The sequence below is a fragment of the Moschus berezovskii genome, chromosome 12, assembly GCF_049115385.1.
Source record: "Moschus berezovskii isolate FMDL1 chromosome 12, NW_MosBer_1.0, whole genome shotgun sequence".
Lineage (NCBI taxonomy): Eukaryota > Metazoa > Chordata > Mammalia > Artiodactyla > Moschidae > Moschus > Moschus berezovskii.
This window is the reverse complement of record NC_142471.1, coordinates 83,115,341-83,133,915: the sequence shown is the minus strand read 5'-3', so window position 1 is coordinate 83,133,915 and position 18,575 is coordinate 83,115,341. Positions and strand designations below refer to the sequence as shown.

At 37.7% G+C, this 18,575-nt stretch overlaps 1 protein-coding gene across 2 annotated transcripts in view; it reads left to right on the top strand.

Moving 5' to 3' along the window:
- SHTN1 (shootin 1) overlaps positions 1-18,575 on the top strand; it is a 111,251-nt gene that overhangs the window by 32,008 nt on the left and 60,668 nt on the right. For both annotated transcript variants that reach the window (XM_055424570.2, XM_088842362.1), the window contains 2 exons: positions 12,365-12,459; positions 16,434-16,602. In XM_055424570.2, the coding sequence (XP_055280545.2) occupies positions 12,365-12,459; positions 16,434-16,602 (264 nt within the window). The remainder of the gene's footprint in view (positions 1-12,364; positions 12,460-16,433; positions 16,603-18,575) is intronic.

Sequence of the window (18,575 nt, the reverse complement as noted above, 5' to 3'; positions counted from 1 at the left end):
TATGGATGTGAGAGTTGGACTGTGAAGAAAGCTGAGTGCCGAAGAATTGATGCTTTTGAACTGTGGTGCTGGAGAAGACTCTTGAGAGTCCCTTGGACTGCAAGGAGATCCAACCAGTCCATTCTAAAGGAGATCAATCCTGGGTGTTCATTGGAAGGACTGATGCTAAAGCTGAAACTGCAATACTTTGGCCACCTCATGCGACGAGCTGACTCACTGGAAAAGACTCTGATGCTGGGAAGGATTGGGGGCAGGAGGAGAAGGGGACGACAGAGAATGAGATGGCTGGATGGCATCACCGACTTGATGGACATGAGTTTGAGTGAACTCTGGGATTTGGTGATGGACAGGGAGGCCTGGTGTGCTGTGATTCATGGGGTCGCAAAGAGTCGGACACGACTGAGCGACTGAACTGAACTGAACTGAACTGTCTGGTGGCCAGTATGCTATGACTGGCTTACTGTCATAGTATGCCATAGGTGAAAATATTTTTTTATCTGTGAATGTGTGGATGACAATTGTTTGGGACTTTCTCCTTCCCTAATAGAGGATTATTGGGAATTTCTTACACTCAAACTGACATGGAGTTACAGCTGAAAGAGTTATACCATTGACATTTTTGAAAGTTAATGTATTTGAATTAGCTGTTGATATTGGGTTGGCCTACTGTGTGCGCTGGGAGTAGTTAAATTTCTTATGATTGGAGTTATCATAAAATGTTTGGTCCTGGTAGGTAGTAGAGATTTTACCTTTTGCATTATGCGAAAATGGAAGCAAATTTCTACCAAATCAACTTACCTTTTTTCCTTTGAAGAAATTTTAAATTCTGTCTTTTAAAAAACTTTTTATTTTAAACTTTATTTATTTAATTTTTATTGTGTTGGAGTATAACTGATTAACAGTTGTGATAGTTTCAGGTTAACAGCGAAGGGACACAACCATATATATGTGTGTGTGTGTGTGTCCATTCTCCCCCAACTCCCCTTGTATCCAGACTGCCACGTAACATTGAACAGAGTTCCACGTGCTATACAGTAGGTCCTTGTTGATTGTCCATTTAAGCATAGCAGTGTGTACATGTCCATCCCAAACTCCCTAACTATCCCCCCACCGGCAAAGCTCCTTGTCTAAGTCTGTGAGGGTCTGTTTTTGTTTTGTAAGTAAGTTCATTTGAATTTTGTTTTTTTAGACAAAGAAGGAAAGATATTGTATGACATCCTTTTTAATTTAATATAAATTTATTTACTTTAATTGGAGGCTAATTACTTTACAATATTATATTGGTTTTGCCATATATTGACATGAATCCTCCACGGGTGTACATGTGTTCCCCATCCTGAACCCCCCTCCCATCTCCCTCCCCATCCCATCCTTCTGGGTCATCCCAGTGCACCAGCCCCAAGCATCCTTTATCATTCTTTGAACCTGGACTGGCAATTCGTTTCACATATGATAATATACATGTTTCAATGCCATTCTCCCAAATCATCCCACCCTTGCCCTCTCCCACAGAGTCCCAAAGACTGTTCTATACATCTGTGTCTCTTTTGCTGTCTCACATACAGGGTTATCGTTACCATCTTTCTAAATTCCATATATATGCATTATTATACTGTATTGGTGTTTTTCTTTCTGGCTTACTTCACTCTTATAATAGGCTGAAGTTTTATCCACCTCATTAGAACTGATTCAAATGTATTCTTTTTATTGGCTGAGTAATACTCCGTTGTGTATATGTACCACAGCTTTCTTATCCATTGGTCTGCTGATGGACATCTAGGTTGCTTCCATGTCCTGGCTATTATAAACAGTGCTGCAAAGAACCTTGGGGTACACGTGTCTTTTTCAATTCTGGTTTCCTTGGTGTGTATGCCCAGCAGTGGGATTGCTGGGTCATATGGCAGTTCTATTTCCCGTTTTCTAAGGAATCTCCACACTGTTCTCCATAGTGGCTGTACTAGTTTGCATTCCCACCAACAGTGTAAGAGGGTTCCCTTTTCTCCACACCCTCTCCAGCATTTATTGCTTGTAGACTTTTGGATAGCAGCCATTCTGACTGGCGTGAGATGGTGCCTCATTGTGGTTTTGATTTGCATTTCTCTGATAATGAGTGATGTTGAGCAACTTTTCATGTGTTTGTTAGCCATCTGTATGTCTTCTTTGGAGAAATGTCTGTTTAGTTCTTCGGCCCATTTTTTGATTGGGTCGTTTATTTTTCTGGAATTGAGCTACAGGAGTTGCTTGTATATTTTTGAGATGAATTATTTGTCTGTTGCTTCGTTTGCTATTATTTTCTCCCTTTCTGAAGGCTGTCTTTTCACCTTGCTTATAGTTTCCTTTGTTGTGCAGAAGCTTTTAATTTTAATTAGGTCCCATTTGTTTATTTTTGCTTTTATTTCCAATATTCTGGGAGGTGGGTCATAGAGGATCCTGCTGTGATTTATGTTGGAGGGTGTTTTACCTATTCTCCTCTAGGAGTTTTATAGTTTCTGGTCTTACGTTTAGATCTTTAATCCATTTTGAGTTTATTTTTGTGTATGGTGTTAGAAAGTGTTCTAGTTTCATTCTTTTACAAGTGGTTGACCAGTTTCCCCAGCACCACTTGTTAAAGAGATTGTCTTTTCTCCATTGTATATTCTTGCCCCCTTTGTCAAAGATAAGGTGTCCATAGGTGTGTGGATTTATCTCTGGGCTTTCTATTTTGTACCATTGATCTATATTTCTGTCTTTGTGCCAATACCATACTGTCTTGATGACTGTGGCTTTGTAGTAGAGCCTGAAGTCAGGCAGGTTGATTCCTCCAGTTCCATTCTTCTTTCTCAAGATTGCTTTGGCTATTCGAGGTTTTTTGTATTTCCATACAAATTGTGAAATTATTTGTTCTAGCTCTGTGAAAAATACCATTGGTAGCTTGATAGGGATTGCACTGAATCTGTAGATTGCTTTGGGTAGTATACTCATTTTCACTATATTGATTCTTCCGATCCATGAACATGGTATATTTCTCCATCTATTTGTGTCCTCTTTGATTTCTTTCACCAGTGTTTTATAGTTTTCTATATATAGGTCTTTTGTTTCTTTAGGTAGATATATTCCTAAGTGTTTTATTCTTTTCTTTGCAACGGTGAATGAAATTGTTTCCTTAATTTCTTTTTCTGTCTTCTCATTATTAGTATATAGGAATGCAAGGGATTTCTGTGTGTTGATTTTATATCCTGCAACTTTACTATATTCACTGATTAGCTCTAGTAATTTTCTGGTGGAGTCTTAAGGGTTTTCTATGTAGAGGATCATGTCATCTGCAAACAGTGAGAGTTTAACTTCTTCTTTTCCAATCTGGATTTCTTTTATTTATTTTTCTCCTCTGATTGCTGTGGCCAAAACTTCCAAAACTATGTTGGACAGTAGTGTTGAGAGTTGGCACCCTCTTCTTTTTCCTGACTTTAGGGGAAATGCTTTCAATTTTTCACCATTGAGGATAATGTTTGCTGTGGGTTTGTCATATATAGCTTTTATTATGTTGAGGTATGTTCCTTCTCTTCCTGCTTTCTGGAGGGTTTTTATCATAAATGGATGTTGAATTTTGTCAAAGGCTTTCTCTGTGTCTATTGAGATAATCATATGGCTTTTATCTTTCAATTTGTTAATGTAGTGTATTACATTGATTGATTTGCAGATATTAAAGAATCCTTGCATCCCTGGGATAAAGCCCACTTGGTCATGATGTATGATCTTATTTATGTATTGTTGGATTCTGATAGCTAGAATTTTGTTGAGGATTTTTGCATCTATGTTCATCAGTGATATTGGCCTGTCGTTCTCTTTTTTTGTGGCATCTTTTTCAGGTTTTGGTATTAGGGTGATGGTGGCCTCATAGAATGAGTTTGGCAGTTTCCCTTCCTCAGCAATTTTCTGGAAGCATTTGAGTAGGATAGGTGTTAGCTTTTCTCTAAATTTTTGGTAGAATTCAGCTGTGAAGCCGTCTGGACCTGGGCCTTTGTTTGTTGGAAGATTTCTGATTACAGTTTCAATTTCTGTGCTTGTGATGGGTCTGTTAAGAGATTTCTTCCTGGTTCAATTTTGGAAAGTTGTACTTTTCTAAGAATTTGTCCATTTCTTCCAAGTTGTCCACTTTATTGGCATATAGTTCCTGATAGTAGTCTCTTATGATCCTTTGTATTTCTGTGTTGTCTGTTGTGATCTCTCCATTTTCATTTCTAATTTTATTGATTTGATTTTTCTCCCTTTGTTTCTTGATAAGTCTGGCTAATGGTTTGTCAATTTTATTTATCTTCTCAAAGAACCAGCTTTTGGCTTTGTTGATTTTTGCTATGGTCTCTTGTTTCTTTTGCATTTATTTCTGCCCTAATTTTTAAGATTTCTTTCCTTCTACTAACCCTGGGGATCTTCATTTCTTCCTTTTCTAGTTGCTTTAGGTGTCAGTCAGTTCAGTTCAGTTCAGTCGCTCAGTCGTGTCCGACTCTCCGCGACCCCATGAATCACAGCACGCCAGGCCTCCCTGTCCATCACCAACTCCCGGAGTACACTCAAACTCATGTCCACAGAGTCGGTGATGCCATCCAGCCATCTCATTCTCCGTCGTCCCCAATTTAGTTGACTTTTTTCTTGTTTCTTGAGGTATGCCTGTATTGCTATGAACCTGCCCCTTAGCACCGCTTTTACAGTGTCCCACAGGTTTTGGGTTGTTGTGTTTTCATTTTCATTCATTTCTATGCATATTTTGATTTCTTCTATGATTTGTTGGTTATTCAGCAGCATGTTGTTCAGCCTCCATATGTTGGAATTTTTAATAGTTTTTCTCCTGTAATTGAGATCTAATCTTCCTATATTGTGGTCAGAAAAAATGCTTGGAATGATTTCAGTTTTTTTGAATTTACCAAGGCTAGATTTATGGCCCAGGATGTGATCTATCCTGGAGAAGTTTCCATGTGTGCTTGAGAAAAAGGTGAAATTCATTGTTTTGGGGTGAAATGTCCTATAGAGATTTATTAGGTCTAACTGGTCCATTGTATCATTTAAAGTTTGTGTTTCCTTGTTAATTTTCTGTTTAGTTGATCTCTTCATAGGTGTGAGTGGGGTTTTAAAGTCTCCCACTCTTACTGTATTATTGTTAATTTCCCCTTTCATACTTGTTAGCATTTACCTTACATATTGCGGTGCTCCTATGTTGGATGCGTGTATATTTATGATTGTTATATCTTCTTCTTGGATTGATCCTTTGATCATTATGTAGTGTCCTTCTTTGCCTCTTTTCACAACATTTGTTTTAAAGTCTATCTTATCTGATATGAGTATTGCTACTCCTGCTTTCTTTTGGTCTCTATTTGCGTGGAATATCTTTTTCCAGCCCTTCACTTTCAGTCTGTGTGTGTCCCTTGTTTTGAGGTGGGTCTCTTGTAGACAACATATATGGGGGTCTTGTTCTTGTATCCATTCAGCCAGCCTTTGTCTTTTGGTTGGGGCATTCAACCCGTTTACATTTAAGGTAATTATTGATAAGTATGATCCCGTTGCCATTTTCTTTATTGTTTTGGGTTCGAGTTTATACACCCTTTCTGTGTTTCCTGTCTAGAGAAGATCCTTTAGCATTTGTTGGAGGGCTGGTTTGGTGGTGCTGAATTCTCTCAGCTTTTGCTTGTCTGTAAAGCTTTTGATTTCTCCTTCTTATTTGAATGAGATCCTTGCTGGGTACAGTAATCTGGGCTGTAGGTTATTTTCTTTCATCACTTTAAGTATGTCTTGCCATTCCCTCCTGCCCTGAAAAGTTTCTATTGAAAGATCAGTTGTTATCCTTATGGGAATCCCCTTGTATGTTATTTGTTGTTTTTCCCTTGCTGCTTTTAATATTTGTTCTTTGTGTTTGATCTTTGTTAATTTGATTAATATGTCTTGAGGTGTTTCGCCTTGGGTTTATCCTGTTTGGGACTTTCTGGTTTTCTTGGACTTGAGTGATTATTTCCTTCCCCATTTTAGGGAAGTTTTCAACTGTTATCGCCTCAAGTATTTTCTCATGGTCTTTATTTTTGTCATCTTCTTCTGGGACTCCTATGATTCTAATGTTGGGGCGTTTAACATTGTCCCAGAGGTCTCTGAGATTGTCCTCATTTCTTTTAATTCGTTTTTCTTTTTTCCTCTCTGTTTCATTTATTTCTACCATTCTATCTTCTACCTCACTTATCCTGTCTTCTGCCTCCGTTATTCTACTGTTGGTTCCCTCCAGAGTGTTTTTGATCTCATTTATTGCGTTATTCATTATATATTGACTCTTTTTTATTTCTTCTAGGTCCTTGTTAAACCTTTCTTGCATCTTCTCAATCCTTTTCTCCAGGCTATTTATCTGTAACTCCATTTTGTTTTCAAGATTTTGGATCATTTTCACTATTCAGGTAGATTCCCTATCTCTTCCTCTTTTGTTTGGTTTGGTGGGCATTTATCCTGTTCCTTTACCTGCTGGGTATTTCTTTGCCTTTTCATCTTGTTTATATTGCTGTGTTTGGGGTGGCCTTTCCGTATTCTGGCAATTTGTGGAATTCCCTTTATTGTGGAGTTTCCTTGCTGTGGGTGCGGTTGGACGGGTGACTTGTCAGGGTTTCCTGGTTAGGGAAGCTTGTGTCAGTGTTCTGGTGTGTGGAGCTGGATTTCTTCTCTCTGGAGTGCAATGAAGTGTCCAGTAATGAGTTATGAGATGTCAGTGGGTTTGGTGTGACTTTGGGCAGGCTGTATATTGAATTTCAGGGCTATGTTCCTGTGTTGCTAGAGAATTTGCATAGTATGTCTTGCTCTGGAACTTGTTGGCCTTTGGGTGGTGCTTGGTTTCAGTGTAGGTATGGAGGCATTTGATGAGCTCCTATTGATTAATGTTCCCTGGATGTCAGAGTTCTCTGGTATTCTCAGGGTTTAGACTTAAGCCTCCTGCCTCTGGTTTTCAATCTTATTCTTACAGTAGCCTCAAGACTTCTCCATCTCCTTTCGAAGACAATGGGCTGCTTTTCTGGGTGCCTGATATCCTCTGCCAGAATTCAGAAGTTGTTTTGTGGAATTTACTCAGCATTCAAATGTTCTTTTGATGAATTTGTGGGGGAGAAAGTGGTCTCCTCATCCTATTCCTCTGCCATCTTAGGATCGCCTCTGTGACATCCTTATCTGTAGAATCTAAAAAGAAAATAATTACCTTTAGAGTAACATGTGAATTTTGCTTTCATCTACCATTTCTCTTTTCCCTTTCTCTTCCTCTAAATATCTTTGATAGTTAAAAAAATTTGCATTTCTCTTTATGAACAACTCAGAGCCTGAAAGAATTCACCTTTATTATTGTATTCATTCAGGTTTTACCTTTCCTGCATCAGCCTAGTTTAAGTTTGGATGGCAGGAAGACAGAGTATTGACTCTTCACTCAGACTCAAAAAAACAGGAAATGAAAACTAAGAAAACTTTATCTGTTAAGAAACTGTGCCTGAGATAAATGGTTCATGACTTTAGAACAGAGGTTAGCAATTCAGATTTGGAAGGGAATGAGGCGGTTTTCACCAGTGAAAAGTACCATTTGCTGTGAATCCCTGTATGCCCCGAGTGATTAATTTCTGCACTAGTAAAAGGGAAATAAATGACCGTACCTTGTAGGCTGTTTGAGGATTAAATGAGATAACACATGTAAAAAGTGCTGAACACAGTGCCTGGCACTGCACTCAACAAGTACTAGTTGTTGCTACTCCCATCATCTCATTTACTGTGCCATCCAGGGCTTGACTGCCCTTCAGTACTGAGCGTTCATATCATTTAGCCTCCATGAATTAGTTTCGGGACACAGTCTCCACCTTTGGACAGCACCAGGGTAAGTTTTCATTTGGTACAAAATTGAAATCTGCCTCCCTCTATTGTTTTCCTACTAGTTCTAGTTCTCTTTAGTGTAGGAAGAACAGCCAAAAGAGGGTGAGAAAAAGCTTTGTTAGACTGTCGGGATCAACTCTTCCTAGCCTGGCATACTTTTCCTAGCTGGTTTTGCCCATATTTCCCTGTGATTCTTGGCCCTCTGCCAGCTCTTCCCAAGTTTGTCTCTTGTGTCTCTGGACAAAGTACACCACTGTTGAGCAACGCCATGTTCCCTGGAAAGACAGATGGAAGTAAGAGTGAAGTTCCTTCATGGCTTTTAGGCCACTCAGTATTAGATCCTTTGCTCTCTTTTAGGGCCTACCAATTACCTGCATACCTGATAGCTTTCATGATTATTTTCTCACTACATGGAAACCTTTCCAAGTAATCCGATACTGCAGGAGAATTCATGATATGTTTGCTACGTATACGTTAGAGATATCCTGCATCTAAAGATTGCTGAGAATGGGCTGAATGGAGAGGAATTTTGGTCAGGAAGCAGCACCGTGGTTGGGGTGGCACTTTTAAATGTGAGCAATTAGAAAAGAACATAGAAAATTGGAGTCCTCTAGACATAGCTTTGGCTGGCCTTTACCAGTTAGAACTCCGTAATCTGGGATATGTTCCTTAACTTCTCCAGGCCTCGGTGTTCTCAAATACAAAAACTGCTATGGTACTACCTACCTCGTAAGATTGTCATGAGGATCTTTGAGCGGACACATATAAAGGGCTAAGCACACAATAGACACATTGTTGGCCCAATAAACGGTGATAGTGGTTGTTTCCTAAGCCATTCTGTGCTACAGGGAACATTCCTATGAAAGGGGTGTTCACATGTGAACTTAGGCCTGAGACAGTTTTTCAGTCATCAGACACACACAGACATGAATACCTACTTTGTACACAGCATTGTGCTGGGTGCAAGAGAGTCAGCCATGAATGAAGAATTTTTCTGCCCTGATGCTCACTCAGTGGAAGACAAAGCAAATTAAAAGAACCCCAGTGCCCCTACAGTGTGATACATTCTATGATGGCAAGTATATGAGAATGTTTTGGGGTCATAGAACAGGAGGGACAGACTTTGCTAATTCGACTAGACTGATGGAAGCAGCAGTTGATACTCTTTTAGGTTATACTTCTGAATTCTCAGAGTCATTAAGAAAAACGTTTATTATGAAAAGTGTCAAGCTTGTACAAAAGTAAAAAATATATGATGAACTGCTCCCCCACGTACCTACCACACAGCTTCAAAATTTGTCAGTTTGTGTCCAGTCTTCCTTCTCTGTACATCCATACACCTATTCTCACTGACCTCAGGTTATTTTGAAACTAATTCCAGTCATCATATCATTTGATCTGTCAATATTTCAGTATGTATTTCTAAAATACTAGGGTTTTTTAAAAACATAACGGCAGTAGGGTCACTTTATTTAAAGTTCATCTTTTTTCTTTTTTAAACCTTTTTGTCATCCAAATTATAGGTGTTTTAGGTATAGCACTGGGTCATGGATTGTGGATATTATGAGGAAAGCCTGAATTTAGTGCTATCGGCAAATCATTAAATGAACAATTAAAGTTTTAAAAAGTTTTTATCATTTGAAAGTAAATAAATTTATATATTAAAAAAAAAATTTCTGGGACTTCCCTGGCAGTCCATTGGTTAAGACTCCATACTTCTACTGCAGGGGACACTGGTTTGATCCCTGGTTGAGGGACAAGGATCCCACATGCCACACAGTGCCACAAAAAAAATAATTTGTTTCATGTCAGGTGACCTGACTTTTGGTTTTGGAAATTGGATCATCCTTTGTAAAGATATAGATAGATGCCCTTTGAAATACACTCCTTTCTTTTGGATCTAGAAAGTTTGTAAATAGGTTTCTGTGGTGTCAGCTTAGCATTGGGATACTTTTTTAAACTGAAAATTAAAACACAGTTTAAGTTTTCCACTGTTCCCTCTTATAAGAAGAAATAAAAACCTACCTGATGGAGTATACTGTATCGGAACTGGAGAAAATGTGGACGAGCGTTGCCCAGCTAAGTTTATCAAGTTAAGTTACAGGGCAACTTTTTACAAAATGTTTAGAAAATAAGTGTTGTTTTTTTCCTTTCTCTCTCTTTACTGGGGGCTAAACCTTTCTAGTGTGGAATGATTTTCCTTACTCTTCCATGAGCAAGAATATTATTGAATAAAAAGTCAAACTCCTATGAAAAATGCAGAGTGTTTATGTTTTTGTTATGATAGTTAGAAATACCAGATTGTGGTAGAAGGTGTCAAGTAGTTAAGGCTAAAAATTTGAAGTAATATTTGATGTTGTAAAAATTGTGTGGGTTTCTTTTCTCTTTCCTTCACAGTTTTGAAGAACCTACCTTGTAAACATAGTGATAAAATGCCAGGAATATTAGGACTTTAAGGAAATAATAGAGCCTATTATTTAAACTACAATATAAAAGGCAATTATATTGATGAAGAGCTACATGGTCTTTGTGTGTGTGAATAAACTTGGCCTGTGTTCAGCTTCTATTTGTTCTTCTGGCATAAACACATATTGTGTGTGATTCCAGTTTAATGGGGACCCGTTTGTATGCCAAGCAGCTGCATTTTAGGACCTATTGCGTGATTTCATAGCTCTCTGAAAATTGGTTCTATTCAGAACAAGAGATAGAAGAGGAGAAGGGGGGGTGCTGTGGGGGGGTGGGGGAGAGCTTCAACACACAATCATTTCTTTTCAATTGGAGCCAGAAAGGTTGATGACAACATGACCATTGTGTTATAATGATAAGACCACTACGGCATCTGTACCTCTCATCAAGGCTTTCACACAGCAGCAGATACAATTTAATTCACTGCTCTGTCAGCAGTGCTGATACCATTATGCCGTCTGTCTCCACAGTTATAATCACTGTCCTCTGAGAAATGCAGTTGAAATGATCTTGAGCAGTCAAAGAAACTCTCAATTAAGGCTGCCACTTCCAATGTGTCAGATTGTGTCTTATGCACTTGGTACAATTTTCACTTCCAATCCTGTTTATTTACAATGTCTACCAGTAATTACGCTTAACGTGTCATTTAGTGAGGGGGGCCCCTGCCAAGCCGATTGTTGGGTGCTGCTGTACCATTGAGTGGGAGTTTCTCGAAGTCAATGCCATCAGCAGCTTTTAGGCCCTGATGGGATGCAGTAGTAATGTTGATAATGCAAGTATCGTGCTCATCAAGTCATAATTAGATGCCACTCAAATGTGCCACTTGTAATAACAGTGTTGATTCATGTTTTTCTCGGTGACTGCAACTACTAATTAGTTAAGTGGTTTTTGGTTGGCCTGCATTTGCTGCGGATCATTATTACCCCTGAAAAAATGTCAAGGTTAGAGATGTTTCTGGCCATTTAGTGCTGCTTTATGAATTTGAATATTAACATAATAAGAACTTTGGATGGACTTAGGAAGTAATACATTTTTTTATTTAATTTGGAGAGAAATTTTTTCCCCTGAGTTTAATCATAATTGCAGGTTAATTAAGCTTAAATGAAGCAAAAGTAATCTCTCTTTGTGTTATGTGAGCCCAGTGCTTTTTCCCTAACTTTGTTGGGTTTCATGTTTCGGTGCCCTTAATTTTTTTTTTTTTAAGCCGAACAAATATCGATAAATATACATGTCTACAGTTAAATTTGAGGTTCTGAGCATTTTCTTTTCAATTAGACACATAGGTGAAAGGATTTGGCATTTTTCTTACTTGATCTTCAAGGTATAACTCAAGTTCTAAATTATTTTGTACTTTTGAATCTCATTTATATAAACCAGCTACCAAAAAGTCTTTTTGAAACATTGGTTAAACATCAAGTTTATTTTATTTTTTTTATCTTCCTGACAGTCTGTGCTGTGAGAAGCAATTTGTTACCATCAACTTTTATCATCACTTCATGCAAAAATCTTGTTGCTATAGTTTTCTGCCCTGGAGTTTATGAAATACTTTGTCAGTAATAAAGACTACTATTGAAATACTCAATTTAGCTAAGCTGCCACGTTGTTATTCTAGTTATGAGATAAATGTGTAAGAGTTATCTTTAAACATTTCTCTTTAGCTAGTTTTCCTGAGTAGATGCATAAGTTATATTCTGCTAAGAAAAGGAAATTATATTTGCCACTTTTAATTTGTGAGAAGTTCTTTTGTTTAAATTAGCAGACATGTCTATAGTTATATAGATAGCTACATAGAAAAGAGACTCAAAAAAATTCTCAATAGCTTTCCGAAAATGTGTGTAATAGCCATAAAAATTCTTTTTTCTTTCTGCATTCAAATATTAGCTAAGATTTGATCAGAGCAGCATCTTCAGCACTTTTTTTTTTTCCATGATAGCTAAAGGTCTGGCCAGCTAAAGAATTACAGTATTCTTAATCATGGGACAAGATGTGTGGGCTTCTGGAATAGCTGACTAATCTCTGAATGCTAAGACTTTTTCCCCCTCATTCCTAGTTTCTCACATGGTTATAGAGGAAGTGAATTTTATGCAGAACCATCTTGAAATAGAGAAGACTTGTCGAGAAAGTGCTGAAGCTTTGGCAACAAAGGTGAGACATTTCATATAAAGGAATTCTACCTGAGCTTTTAAAGTTCATCTTGCTTTTCTACATAGTGACCTGTTTTCGTCTGCTTTTCTAGCTCTCTAATCAGTTGATTCTGGCCCTCATCAGAGGTCTCAGAATCCTGAAATGTGATTATGTAAATATCTGTCTTAATGCCAAGATTATTTTGATTATTTAAAAAAAGAAGTGTTTGTATGTGTATATCTCCGTATTTGTGTGTGTGTGTGTGTGTGTTTTGCCTGCGAAAATGGTCCCAGAGTGGTCAGTTGAACTTGACTTTCCAGATGTCTGTGCATTTGGTTAAAATGCTAGCCAAGTTTAAAACTAACTGAAAGTGACATAAAAGAGCAATGAGTGTTACCTATTTGAATCAGATGAAAAAGTCAGCCTCAGACTGTACATTTCAGGTGATTATTTGTGAAAGCAGAGTGAGGGCATGCTAAAGGTGACCTCCAGTGCACCACTGATTGCTTCTAGCTGATGAATTTACCAAGTGTGTAATTTTCTATATTCTATCTCATCAGAAGTACATTATTATTAAGGAATATTTTTATCTCTGTCTTACATATTTTGGGTTGGGCAAAATGTATCTGAACCACTTCATCAGAAAATGGATTACAGCAATTTTCAGCCAAATTTCATTAGTGATGCTGGTTTTGTTTCTTTCCCTTCTCCACTGTCACCTACCTCCATAGTGTTTCTTTGGATGCACCTGAAATTCTATACATCAGACAGTCAGTCAGTCAATTTAATCTACATGCATTAGCATTGTGCGTGTTAGAGGTATTGGCTTGTTTGCATAGCGACACTACATTAGAATTCATAAGCTATGCAGGCAGAACCTAAATAAGTGTATTAATGTGTGTATACTCTGACATTATTTGTCCGAAGAATCTATGGCAATAGAGGCCGTTGCTTTAAAAGGAACGATAACATGGAGGCTCTATTCTGTATATCACTAGTGTTCGTGGGTTCATAATACTGTTTGAATCTCTTTTCATTTCCTTCTTTTGGGCCAAGTAGGAAAAATGTATTTGGAGCATACTAGCTGTTTTGAATCTTGTAGCGGGTAAGGATAGTTTCTATATTTTCTCTTGTTTTTTTTTTTTTTTCCTCTTGTTTTTAACAAGTATTCCTGTTGCTATAGTACATCCAAAGTAAGAACCCTGACTATCTCTCTGGACTGGCAGTTTATGGAAAACAGTGGTATGGGAGGCAGTATATACAGGTTTTATTACTAGGTATATAATTTTGGACATATGTGACTTTGGCCAGGTTAATTCTGTTCCCTAGACGGCTGTTGTCTCATCTTAAATGACAGGATAGCCTTGAATTAGGACTAAAGTGAGAATGGGACAGACTTTGTTTATGATGACATTAATCATTGATCCCCTTAAAAATTATTTTGTTTTCCCCTCTTTTGTATTTAACAGTTGATTTTGAGCTGAAGAATTCATGCGTCTAACCTGCAATTATGTCATAATTTTCAAGGTAGACCAGAATTGATTTCTTAAGAATACCCAGACTCATTGCTTTAGGAGTATGGCCCAGGCATGTGAATGCTGAAAAAGTTGCCAGGTGACTGTATAGTCATCCCTGGTTATGACAGTGTGATACTAATCTCTGGGGTCATTTTTACAATTTAGTATTGATAATAGGACCCTTAACATGGAGTTTGTCTTCTCTTCTTTAAGAAGCCCTTTTGAAAATGGACAAATGGTTTGTTTTTGAGGCTACAGTGTACTTTAGGATACAGTGTATGTGGACTTTAAAAAACCAAAAAAATCTATTCGATTAAATGCTATCAATATGCTCATTAGATGTGAAAGAAGCTACAACTTTGAATATAAAGTTTGGAAGCCTTATTATATGTGTGATCAATAAATGAAAGTAACATATCCTGATTTAAGTATTAATTGTCATTTTTGAAAATAGTTTTCATTTTCTAAACAGCAAAGTTTCTGTAAGTTCTTATTTTTCTAAGTCTTTGCTGTCAAATTAAGGACAAATGGAATGTTTAATTCTTATGATGCAATTTGCATTATTTCCTTAGAAGCAAGTATGGATGCTTTGCTTTGCTGAAATGTGAAAGTTAAACCAATAGAATATAGAACAGTTATTTAAATTGTATGATTCAAGTCTGTTTAGCATGCTTATTTTGTATCTTTAAGTATCCATTAAACTGTGCTCTATATAAAAACCCTGTTTGAATTTGAATATAGCATAAGGTTCTGTTCCTGTAGGGTTATGAAAGGTTTATTTTTGCCTTCTAACTTAGAAGAGTTCTGAAACAGAAGTAGCATGCATTAACCTGTATAACCTGATGGCTAATAACTGCAGTGACATTGCTTAGTTTAAATTTGTGAATTCAGAGTTCTCAAAAATTTCTACTTCGTATGGTCATAAGATTTCATGTGTATAAATCTTGTATTTTCTTCTTTCAGAATATGAAAATGATATTTCCAGAGATGACTTTTGAAATTATGTTTGGCTTTTTTCTTGAGAAAGTAACTGTGTTGAATAGAGTAATTGTATTATAGCCAAATAGCTGGTAGATATTGGTGCCTGGTTTGATAGGAGCATTAAACTCTTTTGAGGGCAGAACTGTTAACTGTTATGTTATCAAATGTTACTTTGATGGTGGCCTGGGAAGTAATATGTTAAGCATCAGATGGCAAAAATGAGTATTTTCAGTTTTTCATGAATCTTGGGGAAAGGAACAATGTATAGATAAATGCTTTGGTTGAAGAATTACTAGCTTATAAATGAATTCTGGAGGGAAACTAATTAGTAACAAAATAAATCTCTTTTATTACTATTAGCTAATATTTGCTGAATTTTTTACTGTAAGTCACTTACTATGTTAAATGCTTTATATATAATATGTCATTTAATCTGCATATTATGGGATAGAGACTTTTAATCCTTTAGTAGCTAATGAGAAAACTGACACAGGAAGATTATTCTAGAGGCAGAGACAGAATTTGATTGTAGAGCTGTGTTCTCAGCTGTGCTATAGTACTGCTGCTGCTAATTGTATAGAAATATATACCCAAGTACTGCAGTCCTCCATGTCAATTATTCTTAGTATTGATGTACATTTGAATCACCTGGGAAGCCCTGAAGATGTAATATGCTGGACTCTATTGCCAGAGATTTTTGGCCTGGTAGGAGGGCCTGCTTCCTCAGGGCAAATATTGGAAGTTGTTTTTTTTTTTTTAAACTCTACAGATTGTAATGTACTGCTTTGGGAACCAAAGGAGGCAGAATTACAAATTAGCTCTTGAGTTTTTCCACTCTTTTCTTAAATTGTTCTTTTTTCCCTGCATTCTGAAAAGATATCATCCTTTGAGAATTGACAATGATCCTTGAGCCTCTAGTGCCGTGTTCTAGCATTCATGGTTCAAAGAAGCCACGACAGTGCTTACTTGAATTGTCCATCTGAAGGAAGAGAGATTGGGAAATCGTGGGTCTTTCATTGTATTTCTGATTCTCTCCTGTAATATGGAGAGCTAGAAGCTGGTGCTATGTCTGGGTAATGGGAGTAAATGTCTGTGCCTGATTCCTTGAATGGATCTCGCCAGCCTTCCCAGGAAGAATCCAGGGAAGGGTTCATAGCCATTCCTGAGTGATCCTTCCTGATTCCCCAGAGAGGTCAGGGACCCTCTTGTGTTCCAGACCTTGCTACTTGGATATATTTCGCCTCCATATTACTCGGTTAAGAATCAGATCTCCCCAAGTGATATGGGCTGGGCTTTCCCTGAGAGAAATCCTGAGGGGTCCTAATCATGATGACAAATGAAGGACCAAAGCCAGACAAGTGCCATACTAAACATCTTATTTTGGTGTAAGGTTTATATTGATGAATGTGTAGACAAAAAGACACTTAATTTGACTATTGTATAAAAATCCAAGACACTCATTTGCTATTAAAATAACTGTCTTTATATTTGCCTTAGTTAAATAAAGAAAATAAAGCATTGAAAAGAATCAGCATGTTATACATGGCCAAGCTGGGGCCAGATGTAATAACTGAGGAGATTAACATTGATGATGAAGATTCAGCCGTGGACCCGGAGGATGTTGCCAAGACTTGTGTCTCAGTACAGTGTCAGAAGCAGATCAAAGGTAGGATTCCTGGCTTAATTATTGAGCATGGTTTTGACTCCTGTTAGGATAATGCTTTTCAACGCTGGTTGCACATTGAAATTACATAAGGAGTTCAATAAATACTGATGCCTGGGTCCTTCTTTGGAAAAAAATTCTGATTATTTGTCCCAGAGGGTAGTCTGGTTGAGAATCATGATGACTGTAGCTTTATGAGTTACTTTCTTGTTTGGGATTAGGTACTTTTGAAAGCGCCATCTTGACAGGAACAGTCAGTTAACCTATCCATGTCTAAAGGATAGGACTATGTATTAAGATATTTTTGTTGAATGAATAAAACTTTATTTAGCCAACACCTTCTATTAGTCTGATTTCTCTGTTGAAATCTTTGGGGAAGATACCTCCCGAAATTGCTTTGTCTCTGCCCTCCAAGAACTTCTAAGATTCAGGCAATGAGCTAGAAGCAATATGTAGTATTAAGCAACTGTGTTGGTCCCTAAATAGTTCTATAAGGCAAAACCACACAATACATCTGTGAAGTACACATTAACTCTTTTAATAAATAAATACACACATATAGTTTAGGATGTAGGAAAACAGTCTGGGGCTTGGTAATTATTGGAGCATTTTAACTTACTGTACCTGTCATTGGAAGGACTGATGCTAAAGCTGAAATTGCAATACTTTGGCCACCTCATGCGACGAGTTGACTCACTGGAAAAGACTCTGATGCTGGGAAAGGTTGGGGGCGGGAGGAGAAGGGGACGACCGAGAATGAGGTGGCTGGATGGCATCACCGACTCTATGGACATGAGTTTGAGTGAACTCCGGGAGTTGGTGATGGATAGGGAGGCCTGGCGTGCTGTGATTCATGGGGTCGCGGAGAGTCGGACACGACTGAGTGACTGAACTGAACTGAACTGAACCTGTCAAGAATAATATTTGTTGGTTTATGCATCACCGACTCGATGGACATGAGTTTGAGTAAACTCCGGGAGTTGGTGATGGACAGGGAGGCCAGGCATGTTGCGATTCATGGGGTCGCAAAGAGTCGGACACAACTGAGCGACTGAACTGAACTAAACTGAAGTATCCCATTATATGTATGTACCACATCTATTTTTAAATAAATGTAAAACTTGGAGTTATATAGACAGAATTGGAGTCTTACAAAGTTTGCACAAAGGAATAAAAAAAAAAACAATGTAGTAATAAAAAAAAAAGAATAATATTTGTTGGTTTGATAGATAAAACTTCAGTTGGAAATATAAAGAAGAAAGTAAAAAGAAAGCCATTTTAATCCTGTGTGTGCTCAGTTGCTAAGTTGTATTCAACTCTTTGTGATACCATGGACTGACCACAGCCCGCCAGGCTCCTCTGTCCATGGGCTTTCCTAGGGAAGAATACTGGAGTGGGTTGCCATTTCCTCCTCCAGGGGATCTTCCTGACCCTGTAATCGAACCTGCATCTCCTGCCTTGGCAGGGAGATTCCTTAACCACTGAGCCACCTGGGAAGCCCCTCTTACCTTCTAACCTAAGAAAAAAATTGTACTTATGTTGGCAGGAAGGGAGGGGAAGTGTAAAGTCTTTCCTTTTGTTTCTATTTCTCCCTTCTGTTAGATCTTGAATGTATGGTCTCTGATTCTTTTTCAAGATTAGTCCGGCAGTGGAGAAAGTGGTTTTGAAATAAGTCTCTTGAGAGCCCCTTCATTAATCTGGGTTCATGTAAAAAGTTTAATTTAATTTATTAGTAAATAACCACATAGAGTGTTTCTCACTGTCCTTGGAGAAGGGTAAGAAATTAAAAGCACTTGAAAGCTCAATGGCAAAACTATGTGGGCCTGGGTATAAATTTAAGTACTGTGCTAGTCCATGTATTTTTTTTTTTTTTAACATTTGAGTGGTAGAAGTAACTTTAATATAACACCAGAAGCTTTTGCACTTATAGCGCCTAATATTTTCACTCTAGTAACACAGTTTTCATTTAATGTCAA